This window comes from Sus scrofa, chromosome 9, assembly GCF_000003025.6.
Source record: "Sus scrofa isolate TJ Tabasco breed Duroc chromosome 9, Sscrofa11.1, whole genome shotgun sequence".
Classification (NCBI taxonomy): domain Eukaryota; kingdom Metazoa; phylum Chordata; class Mammalia; order Artiodactyla; family Suidae; genus Sus; species Sus scrofa.
In genome coordinates this window covers 135,360,634-135,376,522 of record NC_010451.4, presented here as the reverse complement: position 1 = coordinate 135,376,522, position 15,889 = coordinate 135,360,634, and the positions used below count along the sequence as shown (strand labels likewise).

Below are 15,889 nucleotides of genomic sequence, written 5' to 3'. Positions count from 1 at the left end.
TAAATTTCCAGATTCTCTAACCTTCTCATTGACAAAGGCCAACAAATAAAGAGTATTCAATGTGGAAAAGAAAGACATTATTGTAAAAGATGGTTTCACTTGACAAAGTAAAGGTAATACTGGAAGTATCTGCAGAAAAATCTTTTGATGCTAAAGGAGCATGGAACATCCTGGAACCTGCCGAAGGGGATTCTTTATTACAGATTTTAAAATAGATTAACCCCCTGAAGGCAAATCACAGAACCAATTATGTTTAAAAGGCATACAGAATTCTATTCCAAACCTAGTCAGTGTTGGAGATCTACAGATTCTAGAGTGTTGCAGCCACTTCAACAGAGCTTTGTGATGTGTGGTCAGAGTGGCTCTCTGCTCCCGCAGACTAAAACGGGTTACACCGGAAGTATGTCAACGACATGACTGCAAGAGGGCGATCCCATAAGGAAATCCCACAAAATGTGAAGGGTGTGTCCACAGTCTTTAATAGGTGCTCCAGGGATGCAGTGCTCACTAGAATTTCTCCAGAAAGGATCCCCTTTCTTGCAAAGATTCAGGCCATGAGGGTTACGGAGGGAGAGACCTGCCATGGCAGGCCCTACACAAGGAGGCATGTTCCTTCCTTAACGCTTACAATGTGTTGCCTGACAAGAGTCTGGACACTCTAGCAGAACCTTTGTAGACTGCAGGCACCTGGGCGTAGGGATGTGTGTGGGCGGACCCCATATGTGTAGAGAGCCCCCGCCACACACACACACACACACACACACACACACGCATGCCTTGGGCTTTTCAGCCTCCCCTAACAAAGAGAAGAAAATTATTAGCACCACTATTAAATGGTATTAGATAAATAATTAAGTAATATTATGAGCATTGATAACAGCAGGATCTGGCAAAGGACAAGCAGTCCGTGGTCCTGAATTTCCATACATTCCAGCATTTAGGAGCTGATGCTATTTCCCCAGAGAGGTGAATTGTGTTATGGCATCAAGCAAACTCACCGTAGGTGCTACAATCCAAGTCAGAGAAAAACTGTTTTTTTATTTGTCCTTTGTCTTTTCAGGGCCGCACCCTTTGCAGATGGAGGTTCCCAGGCTAGGGGTCTAATCGGAGCTGTACCTGCCAGCCTACGCCAGAGCCACAGCAACGCGGTATCCGAGCTGCGCCTGCAACCTACACCACAGCTCATGGCAACGCTGGATCGTTAACCCACTGAGCAAGGCCAGAGATTGAACCCGCAACCTCATGGATCCTAGTCGGATTTTTTTTTCCGCTGCGCCACAACGGGAACTCCGAAAAACTGATTTTGAAGGGGCAAATTTACTAAGGCAATTAAATAATTGGATTGACTACCTCACCCGCTGATGCCTCATCTCCTGTTATTCTCCTCCCTGATGTTAGCAACGCACTGATTAAAACAAACAACATAATCGAGTCCCAACCAGCAGGAAGATCAGACTCACTTCCTGTCTCACCCTCCCTGGCGGCTCTTCGTCCCCCTCTTTGTTCCGACGCGGGCGCCATCAAGGACGAGCCTGCAGGACTTACCTGGACCGCTGCCAAAGGTCCCAGTGCAGGAGCATCCTTAGGAGCAGGAGGACCGTGCCTTGCCCGGCCAACTGCACGAAGATCCAGCCCAGGAAGTTCATCTCAAAAGGACTCACGTAGGAATCGACGCCGAAGTTGTGGGTCAGGTCGTATTTGATCTGATTGTAGCAGAGCTGGACCAGCCCCTGACCCAGACAGAACTGAGGGAAAACTGTGAAGACCCACTTGAGGGCGTCATAGATGTTCTGTAAATGCTGTTTCGGAGAAAGAAAGAGAAATCCAGGTAGACTCCTGGTCACGTGCGTTTCTCCCTGTGGGTCTCCCAGCCCAGCCATTCAATGGCGCTTTCAGGCAGCCATCGAATCAAAGGCACCAATTTTATTTTATTTTTTTTTAATGATTTTCATTTTTTCCTTTACAGGTGGTTTACAGTGTTTTGTCAATTTCCTACAGGACAGCAAAGAGACCCAGTCACACCTACATACATACATTCTTTTTCTCACATTATCCTCCATCGTGCTCCATCATAAGTGACTAGATATGGTTCCCAGGGCTACACAGCAGGATCGCATTGCTCATCCACTCCAAAGGCAAGAGTTTGCATCTATTAACCCCAGATTCCCAGTCCATCCCACTCCCTCCCCATAGCTCTTGGAAACCACTATTCTTTTCTTTTCTTTTTTTTTAGGGCCGCACCCTCGGCATATGGAAGTTCCCAGGCTCAGGGTTGCATCAAAGCTGTAGCTGCCCGCCTACATCACAGCCACAGCAACACCAGATCCAAGCCACATATGCTACCTACACCACAGCTCAGAGCGATGCCAGAGCCTTAACCCGCTAAGCGAGGTCAGGGATCTAACCCGTGTCCTCATGGATAGCCAGGTTTGTTTCCACTGAGCCAGGACAGGAACTCCGAAAGGCACTTATTCTTGAGCCTTTAGCTCTAAGGGTTTCGGTCTTGCTTGTGAGCCCTCCTTCTCTCTCTTCCAGCTTTTTCCTTCTGGATGTACATGTCTAGCCTCTGCCCATCCCGCTGCTCTAGTTTAGAAGGTGCATAACTCGTCTGGTTTCACAGGTTCACAAGGGAGAGGAATTCGTCTCAGGATGAATTGTACCTCCAGGGTCTCCCAGATCTGATTGAAAGGCTACTCTGACGAGACCTCAGCTAACACAAGGTAAGACTCTGGGGGCCGCTGGCATAGATAGATGTATTTTTCACCCGAGAAGGACAAGGGGTGGAACTTTGGAGACCCACGTGAGGACATGGCAGATGATCTATAAATGCCGTGCAGAGAAATAGAGGGAAACCAAATTAAAGCTCCCACCCAAATCTCTGTGTCGAAGACCTAACCCCCATGAGAGGGAATTAAGAGGCGGGGCCTCTGGGAGGCAAGCAGGTGTGGGTGAGGGCCCGAGGGCACAGGCCCCCATAAGAAGATGGAGAGGTGTCAGAGCTTCCGCTCTCACCTTGTGACAACACAGGGAGAAGGTGCAAGCCAGGACGAGAGACCTCACCACGCCCCACCTCTCAGCCCTGGATCCTAGAGCTTCCGCCTCCAGAACCATGAGAAATAAATGTCATTTAAGCCACCCAGTCTACAGCATCTTGCTTGTGGCTGCAGCCCAAACTGACTAAGAACTTGGATAACTAATATCACAAGGTGGCATGAGCATTTAAATGAGTGGACAGGATGAGCTGGGACCATATGCATTTCAATAACATGAACAATACTGAGCTCATATTTAGCACAGAGTAAATGCTAAACATATGTAGTTGTCATCATTAACATATTAAAACTAAGTGATATTACAACGACAGAAATGAATAAGGGAGGAGATGGATAAAAGAACAAACAGTATGGAGCTCCCACCGTGAAGCACAAGGATGTGTGGTGTCTCTGCAGCAACCAGGGAGCAGGTTCGATCCCCAGCCCAGCACAGTGGGTTAAAGGATCCAGCGTTGCTGCAGCTGTGGCACAGGTCACAACTGTGGCTCAGGGCCGATCCCTGGCCCAGGAACTCCATATGCCTCCGGATGGCCAAAAAAGAAAACACACAAACAAGCAAGCACACATACAAGAAACAGTATGTAATTGCAAAGAAAACAAAAAGTATATGACAGACTCTGTATGTGAAAAATACAAGTTTCAAACTGAATATAACAACTCAACATCTCCCATAAAGTTCAATATCGTCTTTACCTTCTGGTGTTTTATAAAATCTGTTGTTTTATAATGAAATTTAAGTTATTTCAATGGTAATCATTGTCCACTAAGTGCTTTCTGTAGAGTATTGTATGCTTCCGCCTTTACTGGATTTTGTTGTATTTCTTTCTCTCAATAAATGTACAAGGTTCTAAGAAGTAAATTCAATTACCAGAGAACAAACATAGTTTCAAGAGGCTGATTAATATGTTCAAGCCACACTGTGCCAGGGCCTGGATTCAACCCCCACCTTTCTGGTGCAAAGAACACGGGCTTTTCCACTAGGAAATGCAGCCGGTGGAGAAAATCAACCAAAACTGGTCTATTAAACCGACCTTCAGAGTTGACGCAGCTACTTTAAAATATTCAACCCGGAAAGACCACTCGAACTACAACTAACAGCCACAGCTACCGAAATGTCATTGAGAGTCAGACTCACCATTTAAAGCCTTTCTTCTCCTTATGCGGAAACTCAGTAATTGCTCTAAACAACAACATTTCAAAGGGAAGCAAAATCATCCTGTGTACATTGGAATGCAGAGCATATGCTACGTGAAGATGAAAGAATAAGTGCATAAAACCATCAATTACATATAGTTCACCATCAATAATGTCCAGTTTATCCTTATAATGCAAACTTACAGCTGTTGAGAATTAGTAGTTTCAACTAATGTGATCAGAGGACAATAGAAATTTCAATAAAGGCTTTTAGGGGCATGTATGGTTACGCTATGGTTTACTATCTTTTGCATATAGACATGGCGCAAACACGGAAAGTTCATTTGAGGTTCCCTTAATTCTTGTCTTGATTGATTGCCACTATTTACAGTGTCCACCGGTCCTAAAGGGGCTTATTACTCCCATTTTTTCATAAAACTAGGTCCCCTGGATCAAATAATGTACCACATGAAAATGTTTTTGTCTTACTAGTTATAAGACGGAAACAGGAGACCATCACAGCTTTTAACTCAGGATCTGAGAATTCAGGGAAGGACTTGGTCTGACTGCAAGGAACTCACGTGGTGTCGATTTGCACATGAACAAAGCCCTTCAAAGCAGGGACAGCGAGTTCACAAACAATCTACACTTGAGGGGTGTAGCTGCACAAATTCCTGGAACAGTGATTTAAAGTGAATGACTTACAATATGTGGAGAGTGATCAAGTGTGCAGAAAAATAAATTACTGAAACTATGAGGTTTTTAGCTACCCTCGCCCTCCCCTCAAAAGGGAGCCTCACCACTGGGAGACAGAGACGCCCCAGATGCTGAGTTAGAACCCCAAATGCCTTCACAGCCGCTCATCAGGATAAAGAAAGTAAAATGCCCATATGAACACTTGTGTGGTGTGCTCAACGGTTAATACCAGTCACACTGGCACTTATTACTGATCTGAAAATCTGGTCACCTTTCTTGGCTCATTCCACTGATTCCATAAGAATATACTGCTCTGTAACTTACAAATGAATATTTGAAATCATCTATTTATAATGTTGAGTTTTTTAAGCAAACATGATCAAAATAAGAACAAAAGGAAACAAAAGACCCTAGCAAGAGCAACAAAATGCCCTCTATTGTGTATTAACAACTGAATTTGACCCATTTTCTTGCAACAACTCATTGCCTGCCGACTTCGCTCCTGGCGAGTTGTGCCGCTCACAACACGAGGGGATGATGCCCCGCCCTGAGCACAGCCTTGGACTCTTAAGACTCCCTGCTGGTGGAAGACCCCCCACCCACCCCGGGGCCGCCCCAGGCCAGAACTGCGTCCCCTTCAGGCCCTAGGGATTATCTACCTTGAGCCCGCCTCCCCCTCACTCTAGTTCCCGCTGACAGCTCCTCGGAGCTCCGAGGGGGACGAGAGGAATTGCATTGCGCCTCTGCTAACATCAGTGTTCTCCTCGAGCTAAAACCAAATTAATTAATTGTTCTGCTCGTCTTCTATTTAAAGGCTAAACATACCAATACAGATTCGTGTCGAAAGCAGATCCATAAAAATCATCCAAAAGGAATTGTGTCCTCCACTGAGTACATGCACACACCCCAGTGTTTACAGAGCTCACTGCTTCTGTGCAAACAGGAGGCACCACAGCAAATAACAGCAGCCTTCCCTGGCGAGCCCAGCAAGCCTCTGCGATTTCCGGCCCAGGGAAGGGTGTCCGGCCCCACTACGCAGGCCTCTGCCCGGACTTGCTAGGCCGGCAGCGCCCCCTCCAGAACTGGCAGGGCTGGGCCTTTCTCAGCCTGGAGTCAATCAGACACCCCGCTCCTGAGGAATGGGTCCAGGCTGACAGTGGGAGAGAAGAGTGTGGGCAGAGCCAGGAAAGAAAGTAGGAAAGAAAGACGCGGAAATACAGGGCGGAGTGCAAACTCGGAAGCTTATTCCCCAGCAGCACAGGGGCGGCTGAGAAAGCTGGAAGATGGCTTAAGCAGGCAGGACCTGGCCTGCCTCACCAGGAGGAGCCCGGCGGGGCCAGGGGATGTGTCAGGACCGGATTCCTTGACCTGGACACCTGCCGGGGAGGGTACCAGAGAGGCTTCTCACGCGCCAGGAGATGCTCCTTAACCAGGAGTCTCTGGCGCTCTCGGGCCGTCCTCACGCAGCCTTTTGCCCCAGCATCCTGAGCAGCAGCAGGACTAAACACCTCCCGGGGGGCAGAGGGCAGAGGGCAGACGCACCCACCAATCCAGACCCGCTGCAGGCTGACAGTGAGGACGGCACCGCGGCCAGTCCCGCCTGGGATCTGAGCCCAGAGAGGAGCACCTGACCCTCTCCCGTGACCGCTGGACTGGACACCCAGACAGGACGTCACACAGCATCCACTCTCCCCGGCATCAACTGGGAACCCATCCACAGGCCGGGACGCGGCCAGGACCCTGAACCTCTGTCTGCCCTCGCGGTGGCAGAAGCATGCATGCTTTTCGGCCGCTGTTGCCAGCCTGGGTCTGGAGTGTATTGTGGCATAGATGTTTCTGCGAGGTAGAGTCGGTGGCTTTGTGGGGGTTAAAGACAGTGGAAACTAGCACATCTGCATCGGATTGCAGCTGGAAAGGCAACAGCCTCGATGCGACTGTCCTTGTCCCAGTCCCCTTGTCAGGGGACGCTCACTGACCTGAGCCTTGGAGACGATGGCCAGCAGCCGCGGCATGACCGTCATCAGCATGGTGCAGAGGCCAAAGATGAAGTTCAAGGAGATGTAGGAGATGAAGGCGACGTCGGAACTGGAGAAGATCCTGGAGATCAAGTACATCCACGGAAGGCTTGCGTACCTGAGAAGGAGAAGGGAGAGGCGTGGTCCTTGTCCTGCAGCATCTATTTGTATAAAGACAAATCCTGTATATTCATCTGTGTAAAGTAGGGGGAAGCAGGGGTGGACTGGGGGTTTGGGATGGAAATGTTCCAGAATTAGGTTGCGAGGATGGCTGTACAGCTATAAATATAATACAATTCACTGGATTATTTTTAAAAATGAAAAAATTAAAAAAAGATTCTTCAACAGACGCGGACAACAGAGGAAGGCTGACTTTCAGGATGCGGCATATGTGCTGCTAAACATCCTCACGTTTGGGAGTTGGTGGTGCCCCAGTCGCACGTATTTGTGTCAAGAACACTGAGATGCACTTTTGGGTAAATCCTGCGTTATGGGCTCTTTGTTAGTACCTTCAACGGGAGTCATCTGGATTCTAGAGGGAAGGATTACTTTCTTTTTAAGTTGTTCAGGCAGAATTTTCCGTTTTCCTTTCCAATATCAATAAAATCAAAACTGCACATCCAAAAAAAAAAAAAAAGACTGAATTATAGACGAGATTTTGTGGGCCTGTTTAATTTTCCCTTTTCTGGTGAACAGAAGCACACTTTAATAAATCCCGGCAGTATTTTCTGAAATACAAAGCACATTTTCCAGGGCTTCACTGTCATGATTGGCAGAGCACTGAGCAGGGTCAAGCAAGGGATGAATGTGGCTGAGAGGTCTTGACCTTGGTGGGGGCACCACAATTATGGTTCCAGGGTCAACAGAGTCGGCAGCCACTTGAAATCACAACCTTTATCCTAAGGCCCTCAAACGTCCCCGTGTGCTCTCTGCACACTCAAGGTAAACTTGTCAGCGCTTCCCAGGTGATTTAGTGGTTTCTCTTGAAATATTTCAGTGTCTTCTAAATGCCTGAGGTTTTCTTCATATGTTAACTAGCTCTGAAAAGTCTGAGACTTCAGCATGAGGCTACACCTTCGAGATAGCTTTTCATCTTAGTAGATTCCCCTTCAACATGAAATCTCTGGTATTCGCCCTAGGTCAGGAGATACAGTCTCATATTTCAGAAAATATGATGTGTAATATTATACATAAATCATAGAATGTTTTAGAACCTTCTATCAACAGCAATCCATCTCCTAATGCAGGCACGAAGGAAGTTATTTTAGAGCATCCAAGGTGGAGGCGCATGCTCTAATGCAATTGTCCTTAAAAGGCTGCAGCCCCAAATGATTAAATGAGCATTAATAATTAAACTAAATTAATTACCAAAGGGGTCATGACTTCGTGGGGCTCTGTCTGAAATAAAGTATGATGGACAGAGGATCCCCCCCCCCCCAGTGCTCCCGGGCCCCCCGCCCAGGCTGTCCTCTGCTGTCCCTCCTGGGGCCTCAAGCAAGCACTGCCCTTCCTCCCTGGTGCAGCGCCTTGACAAGCAAATGAACGAGCAGTTTTCAAAGTTTTGGTTGGTGGTTTTTTTGGGTTTTTTTTTTTTTGGTAACTGAAATATAAGCACTAGTAGCAGTGGTTGAGCCAATTTTGGGGGCACTGTAATTGCAGCAAAATTCCTTCCTAGAAGAAGCTAAACATCCCTCCTACCTACTGAAAACTATGGATTCAAACTCGCTATTCTGGAAAACCATGTGATGGGTTGCTTTTCTTTTCCACGTGACGCCATGTTAGGAGTCCCCTAAGGACCTGGGGGACTCATGCCTCTATGACAAGACACCAGGGTTTTCCTGGCTCCTCATGTGACATGGTATCCAGCCAGCCCTCCCGCTTACATTTTACAGCTTGGGGGCAGGTGCAAAAGCATAAGCCTGGGAGAGGATCACCTTCAGGCAGCAGGTTCCCACCCAGGAATGCAGGCAGGGCCCCACCATCCTCCAGGAAGCCAGGTCATTCTCCTCTGTCCTTGAGGATCTGGTCACTGCCTCAGCTTCCCCACTAGTCTCTGCTTCAAGGGAGGTAGTTCAGAATCTGTACTTTGTTACTCATTAGCGCAGGTTACCACAAGGGGCATGTCCTTGAAATGTTGGACCAGGGGATCAAAGCATTACTGAAGCAACAAAGAATCAGAGACAAAGACACAGACTTAGACGCTGCAAAGGGTGAGCTCCCACTGCTACAGTAACAAACTGAACTGAGTGCAGTTTTCAGCAGCACAGGCAGCCCTCACTTTGGTGTACTGTCCATGCCCATGAGTTACCTTTCAAACACTTGGTTCAAGTAAACATATTGGCAGCTCCAGTCTTCCTTTTTTTTTTTCAAGAAAAAAGTTAACCTAGCTTAAAAAGTATCATTTTCTTCTTTTCAAGGTGGCACCTGTAGCATATGTAAATTCCCAGGCTAGGGGTCGAATCAGAACTGCAAGCCTACACCACAGCCACAGCAACAATGGATTTGAGCCGCATCTGTGACCTACACAACTTGTGGCAACACCGGATCCTGAACCAGAGATCAAACCCTCATCCTCACGGACACACTATGTCTGGTTGTTAACTTGCTGAGCCACAATGAGAGCCCCATAATTTATTTTTTAGTGAAACCTATGGTAGCTTCAAACAAGCTCTATTCTTTTACTAATATCTAACATAATATATATCATTTCAACAATTTAACACTGGAGGGTGGCATCGTGTTCACAATTATTCTGCAATTTATGGGGTTTTTTCCCTCCCTTTGAAACCGGCATCACTCCCATGCTGCATGAATTTTCCAAGACATGGAACGGGACTGTGTGAACTCATCTTCACAATCCTTTACTATTAAATGGGCGCCCAATATATTATTAAAGTTTCAAAAATTTTATAAGCTAGATTCTCTTTTCTGTCTGATATTTTCAGATTTTTTTTTCTTTTTTCGATCCGCATTCTCCTCCTTCCCAGCTTGCATATCAAGTTTTCCTCCATAGAGAGAAAGTTAAAAGAAAAAAGACAACAGGTGCCAGGCACTTTCTTCTGTTCTCTTTTGTGAGACGCTTCACTCCTCTGATCCCTAGTTTTTCGGATTCCAAACAGTCAAACTGTTCCTTTTATTGTGTTCTTCGGTGTCAGCGTGTTCTGGGATTCAGCCTCTCTGAGGCGGTTCTGGGGCTCTTGAGGGGATGCGAGGGGGAACACCGTGGTCCAGGGGATGCTGGGGAGATGGCGGTGCCACGTGGGGCCCCCAGGGGGTCTTCTCTTGCAGGGGGTCGCGTGTCAGAGCTGTGCGCGTGGCTGGGCTCCAGGGAAGGAAGAGCCACCATCTGAACCTGAACTGCCCCTCGGATGTCACCCTGAGATTCGGGTCTACCTCCTCTTGGCTCTTCTTCACTGGAATCAGCCTCGATTCCAACACGGGCGAGTTCCCTTTCCAGAGCCTTTCAGCCCCTCCAACCTCAGAGTCTCTCATCTGAAGTGTGTCACCTTGTGGCCCATGAATGAACTTCAAGGGATCTGTGAATCTCCTGAAATAGTCACGAACAGGTGGAGAGATCTTAGCTTAATTCCGATTCTTAAAGGGGTTGACAAGCAAAACGAGATTAAGAAAAATTCCTAAAAACATAGGTCTTGTTTGTCTTTCTTTCCATGGCCGCACCTGAGGCGTATGGAAGTTCCCGGGCTAGAGGTCGAATCAGAGCTGCAGCTGCCAGCCTATACCAAAGCCACAGAAACGCCAGATCCGAGACACATGTGTGACCTACACCACAGCCCACAGCAATGCCAGATCCTTAACCCACTGAGCCAGGCCAGGGATCAAAACCACATCTTCATGGAGACTATGTCCGGTTCTTAACCCACTGAGCCACAGAGGGAACTCCTAAAAAGAGGTTTTTGTTTTTTTTTAAGAGTATCTCACCATTTGATTTTGCCTAAGTTTCACCTTAATTTTTGAAATCTTCTCTCCTAGAGCAAATTAATACATAGCAAAATATGGTTTCCTCTCACTATAAGGAACTGTGACCACACTAAACATTCAATTGGGTCATCAGACTGAAATCAAATCATTTCTTTAGAACTGGGAGTCCCCACATATTGACCTTTATATACAGGAACATACATTTGCAGCTGAGTATAATAAGCATGTCTCTACTACAGGCATGCTTTAAGAGCCCAACACATAATATCGCCAACATATTAAATTAATTCTAGCAGTAACAATTAAAGCGAAAATTAATTTCATGAGAACTCTTGTCAGCCACTGCAGATGATGCTGATAAGAATGATCTAATATAATCGTCACAGCAACAGAATGGTACTTCTATGAGGAAGAAATGAGGCTCAGAGAGAGAAGTGAACATTTCCAAGGTCACATAGTGGCAAGATCAGCATGCCTAAAAAGTTCCTGTCTGCCTCTCCATTTGCCCCTCATCTACCCAGCTGGCTATTTATTTATTATTATTTATATTATTATTTATTATTTATTTATTCTTCCCTAACAGATACTTTCAATAAGTCTGGATCACTGACAGAGCCACAGTCCACGTAAAAATCATTTTACTTGTGATCTGTGGTTTCGATAGAAGCAGAATGCTCTGTTTAAAGTATATACGTATTAGCCTTAAATTATTTAAATTATTTGTATTTTCCCTGCTATTAGCAAGTATCTCTCACCTACTTGGCCGAGCTGTACCGCCAAATATGCACGACATGTAAGAAAAAATGACACTATGTATTCCTGATACCAGCAGGTGTCATTTTGGCACCATTAGCAATGATCCTGACGCAGGCGTATACATGAGACATTCAGAAAACGACTTTTCTGCTTTTGCTCCTTTTCCTGTGAGAAGAAAAGTGATAGGCCGAACATTTCCAAACCACTACCATCACAGGAGAGGAGAAACAGGCGAGACCCAGGGCTTCAGGAGAGATTCTCCCGCAGCACAATTTTGGAGCTGAGCGGATTACACGTCTGAGCCCCAGATGAATGTCAAAGTGAGAGTGACAAGAATGCAGCCTGTCGCAAAGCTTGAGGGCACTTCCGACTCGGCCAAGGCCATCTCCCTCCCCTGCCCCCGCCTCGGTGGGGGGGACACTGGGCATCCGCTCAGGCTGGTCAGCTCAGCGCCCCTTGCAGAAGCAACATAATGGCTTGGAAAGAGAGAAAACCATGAAGCCTACAGCAGGTTCAGAGCCACCCGGCGGGTTTTCTCTTTCAGAAAAACAACCCATAATTGTGCAATCTCTCATCTCATCACATACCCGAAAAGGGCCAGCAGGAGGGCCGTGGCCGCTAGGTTCTGGCGGAAGGTGAACGCCGTTAACTGGAAGGCGGCAATGACGGCGACACAGAGGCAGACGGAGACCAAGTACAACAGCTGCGGGAGCAAAGGGACAGGGCCTGTGAGGTGTGTCACCCTCCTCTCCTGACCTGTAGGTTCTCATTCCCGCTCCTGCGGAAGCAGGGTCCTCTCAGGCCTGTCACTCGTTTTGCAGTAAGGGAAGGAGACCTGGAGAGTCAGCTGCTGAGGCTGAATTGTATCCTCTTCAAAATTCATATTACATGAGGCCTCTGGAGTTCCTGTCGTGGCTCAGTGCTTAAAGAACCCAACTAGAGTCCATGAGGATGCGGGTTCCATCCCTGGCCTTGCTCCGTGGGTTAAGGATCTGGTGTTGCCAGGAGCTGGGAGGTAGGCTGACAGCTGCAGCTCCAGTTCGACCCCCAGCCTGGGAACCTCCATAGGCCCAGGGTGTGGCCCTAAAAAGACAAAGATACTAAAATAAAATAAAATAAAGTAAGGCCTTTATGAGCTCTGATCCCACAGGACTGGTGTCTTCATGAAAAGAGGAGATGAGGACACAGATGCACACAGAAGACGGGGGACAGGGAGAGACCGGCCGTCCCACGCCAAGAAGCGAGGCTTCAGGTGTGTCCTCGGCCCTGCTGACACCTTGATCTTGGACTTGCAGCCTCCAGAACCACAAGATAAGTTTCTGCTGTTTAGGACTCCGCAGGTGGGGATGTAGTGACAGCGGTCTGAGCTGACACGCCACCCAGATGCCTCTCCCAGGGCAAAGGCCTAGGAATCCAGACATCTCCTGAGGAGACGGCTTCTTCCCACACTCAGAACCACGGGTGGCATCCCTGCCAGCTTCCCCCACAGCGCCTCCTGCAGGCTGACTAACCATGGCCTGCCCTGGGGGCTCTCTCCCCAGCCCCCTTCCTCCCTTGGCCTTGGCGACAGGGCCCCTTCCCCAAGCCTCCCACAGAGTGGGCTCCTCCCAACCTTGGCTGACATGTCATTGCCCAGGGCCCTTCTTTTTTTTTTTTTTTTTTTTGTCTTTTGTCTTTTTGTCTGTTGTTGTTGTTGTTGCTGTTGTTGCTATTTCTTGGGCCGTTCCCGCGGCATATGGAGGTTCCCAGGCCAGGGGTTGAATCGGAGCTGTAGCCACTGGCCTACGCCAGAGCCACAGCAATGCGGGATCCGAGCCGCGTCTGCAACCTACACCACAGCTCACGGCAACGCCGGATCGTTAACCCACTGAGCAAGGGCAGGGACCGAACCTGCAACCTCATGGTTCCTAGTCGGATTCGTTAACCACTGCGCCACGACGGGAACTCCCCAGGGCCCTTCTTGATGTGAAGTCACCTTCTATCCCATTACCCTCTCGTTCTTTTTAATTAAAAAAAATTATTATAGTTGATTTACAATGTTCTGTCAATCTCTGCAGTACAACAAAGTGACTCAGTTTATACACATATATAGTCTTTTTTTGTTTGTTTTTTTGTCTTTAGGGCTGTGCCCACAGCATATGGAGGTTCCCAGGCTAGGGGTTGAACTGGAGCTGCAGCTGCCAGCCTAAACCACAGCCACAGCAATGCCAGATCCTTAACCCACTGAGCAGGACCAGGGATCAAACCAGCGTCCTCATGGATATTAGTCGGGCTTGTTACACCTGAACCACGACAGCAGCTCCTGAGGGCAAGAATATCACTTTTGTGTGAAAAGGGCTGCTGTGAGTGGCAATGAAAGCAAAGCACTGAGCACTGCAGTTTTGTGGTTCCCGTGACGTGCTCTGGACTCTAGGAAGCAGACCACACTGCACTGCTGTTGCCCCGTGGACAGCAGCTGGCCACCTGCGTGCTTCCACTGAGACCCAGTCCACGACGGATGTGCTCAGCCCGCCACCCACGCTGGGAACCAGGCTCTGGCCACCCTGGATGGGGCTTCAGGCTCACAGATGACAGATTCTTTCTAACGATTTTTAGCATCTCACCTTCCAGCCCCTTGGAAAGAGCAGATTAAAGGTGACTATTTTGGAGTTCCCATTGTGGTGCTGCAGAAACAAATCCTACTGGTAACCACGAGATTGTGGGTTCAATGCCTGGCCTCGCTCAGTGGGTTAAGGATCTGGCATTGCTGTGAGCTGTGGTGTAGGTTGCAGATGCGGCTCGGATACTGAGTTGCTGCGGCTGTGCTGTAGGCTGGCAGCTGTAGCTCCGATTAGACCCCTAGCCTGGGAACCTCCACATGCCGTGGGTGTGGCCCTAAAAAGCAAAATAAATAAATAAAAAATAAAGGTGACTATTTTCTCATCTTTTAGACAAGAAACTCTTTGTTTCTGGGCAGGCCCCTAACTCCCCAGATCTCCAGCTGTGGCCCCTCAGTCCTCCGTTTCTGGGACAACCCCAAATGGCAGGTGGTGATGAGCAAAGAGGGCGACATGAACCCTGCTTCAAGGAAACAGCTCCTCTTCTGCAAATGGTCTGGGGCGTGCCCCGCCCCCCCAACACACACACACGTCCCCACGTGCAGGAACACGGAGGGTACCACTCCTGGGTCCTACCATGTCAAACAGGAAGTTAGTGAACCAGTACGTCCTGTAGCCCAGGCCACTGATGTGCTGCAGCCTCTTGACTCCCGTCACCCTGTCCCTCACCACGGAGCTGCCGACGGACGCAGACAGGATGGAGAAGCCGAGCACGATACAGAGGGCCACGCCGCACTGGCGGATGCTCTCCAGGCTGCAGGCAAAACAGAGCGGCCGTCGGATGCCGATGGAGACTTAGGCTCCTTCTGCCCCAACAGTCAGTGACAAGGACCATGGCAGCAAGAACCATTAATTAAGACCTGATTCACCAGGGTGGGGCTGGGGAGGCAGTGGAGGGTGGAGGAAAAGGGGTATTGTGGGATTACAGAAATCGTGTGCGGAAAACCTCTGGACATTGTGAAACATGACAGAATTTAAGGACTCTTTCATATACTTTAAAAAAGATGAAAAAAATAAATCAGGCCTCCTTTCTCAACTGACTTATAAGAAGGTTTCACAACATCAAGAAAATGAGCTGTTGTCGGATGTGGTATAAATATTTTTCTGTTTCTCCCTTCACTTTTTAAAAGTTTATTTTTTTGACACAGAATTAATTTCCATTTTTAGATCTATATTAACATAAATTATGTAATACATTCTTTTACTTAACAGGCTTTGGCTCAGGTTTAGAAAACGTTTATTTTGCCAAAATTACAAAAATATTCAGACTTATTTCTTCCATTATCTTAATGTTTTCCCTTTAAGTGTTTGTTCCATGGATTTTATTTCACTGTAAGAAAATGAGATGAAAATGCAGATTTACTCATTTACTTTTTTAAATGGCTAGTGAGCCCTGCTAATATTGTAAATAATAAGTGTATTTCCTTAAAAATATTTTTAAAATTTAAAAAGAGCTCAGGACCAGCCAGCATGAGGCTCAAGGATGCGACTTCTTTCCCTAAATGCCCACAGAGACCTTTTGAGGCCTGGATTACGGCTCCCAGCTTCTAGAAGGCACACTGAGGACTGAGACGGTGAGGGCGGGTCCCAGGCTGCCTGCCTGGGGTCTAGTCTTGACCCTGAGCCCAGCTCCCATTTACAATGAAAGACACCTGCAGAGTGGCTGCCACGCTGAATGGTGGCCTCTGCCCACGTTGGG

At 47.8% G+C, this 15,889-nt stretch overlaps 1 protein-coding gene across 10 annotated transcripts in view; it reads right to left on the bottom strand.

Moving 5' to 3' along the window:
• Positions 1 to 15,889, bottom strand: part of LOC100514786 (ATP-binding cassette sub-family A member 13) — a 348,431-nt gene that overhangs the window by 75,955 nt on the left and 256,587 nt on the right. For 8 of the 10 annotated variants that reach the window (XM_021063898.1, XM_021063900.1, XM_021063901.1 and 5 more), the window contains 4 exons: positions 14,767 to 14,944; positions 12,181 to 12,296; positions 6,860 to 7,016; positions 1,546 to 1,799 (listed from right to left, as the gene is read on the bottom strand). In XM_021063898.1, the coding sequence (XP_020919557.1) occupies positions 1,546 to 1,799; positions 6,860 to 7,016; positions 12,181 to 12,296; positions 14,767 to 14,944 (705 nt within the window). Of the gene's footprint in view, positions 1 to 1,545; positions 1,800 to 6,859; positions 7,017 to 12,180; positions 12,297 to 14,766; positions 14,945 to 15,889 lie in introns of those variants that run through there. The other 2 variants (XM_021063906.1, XM_021063905.1) reach the window with 2 other exon arrangements.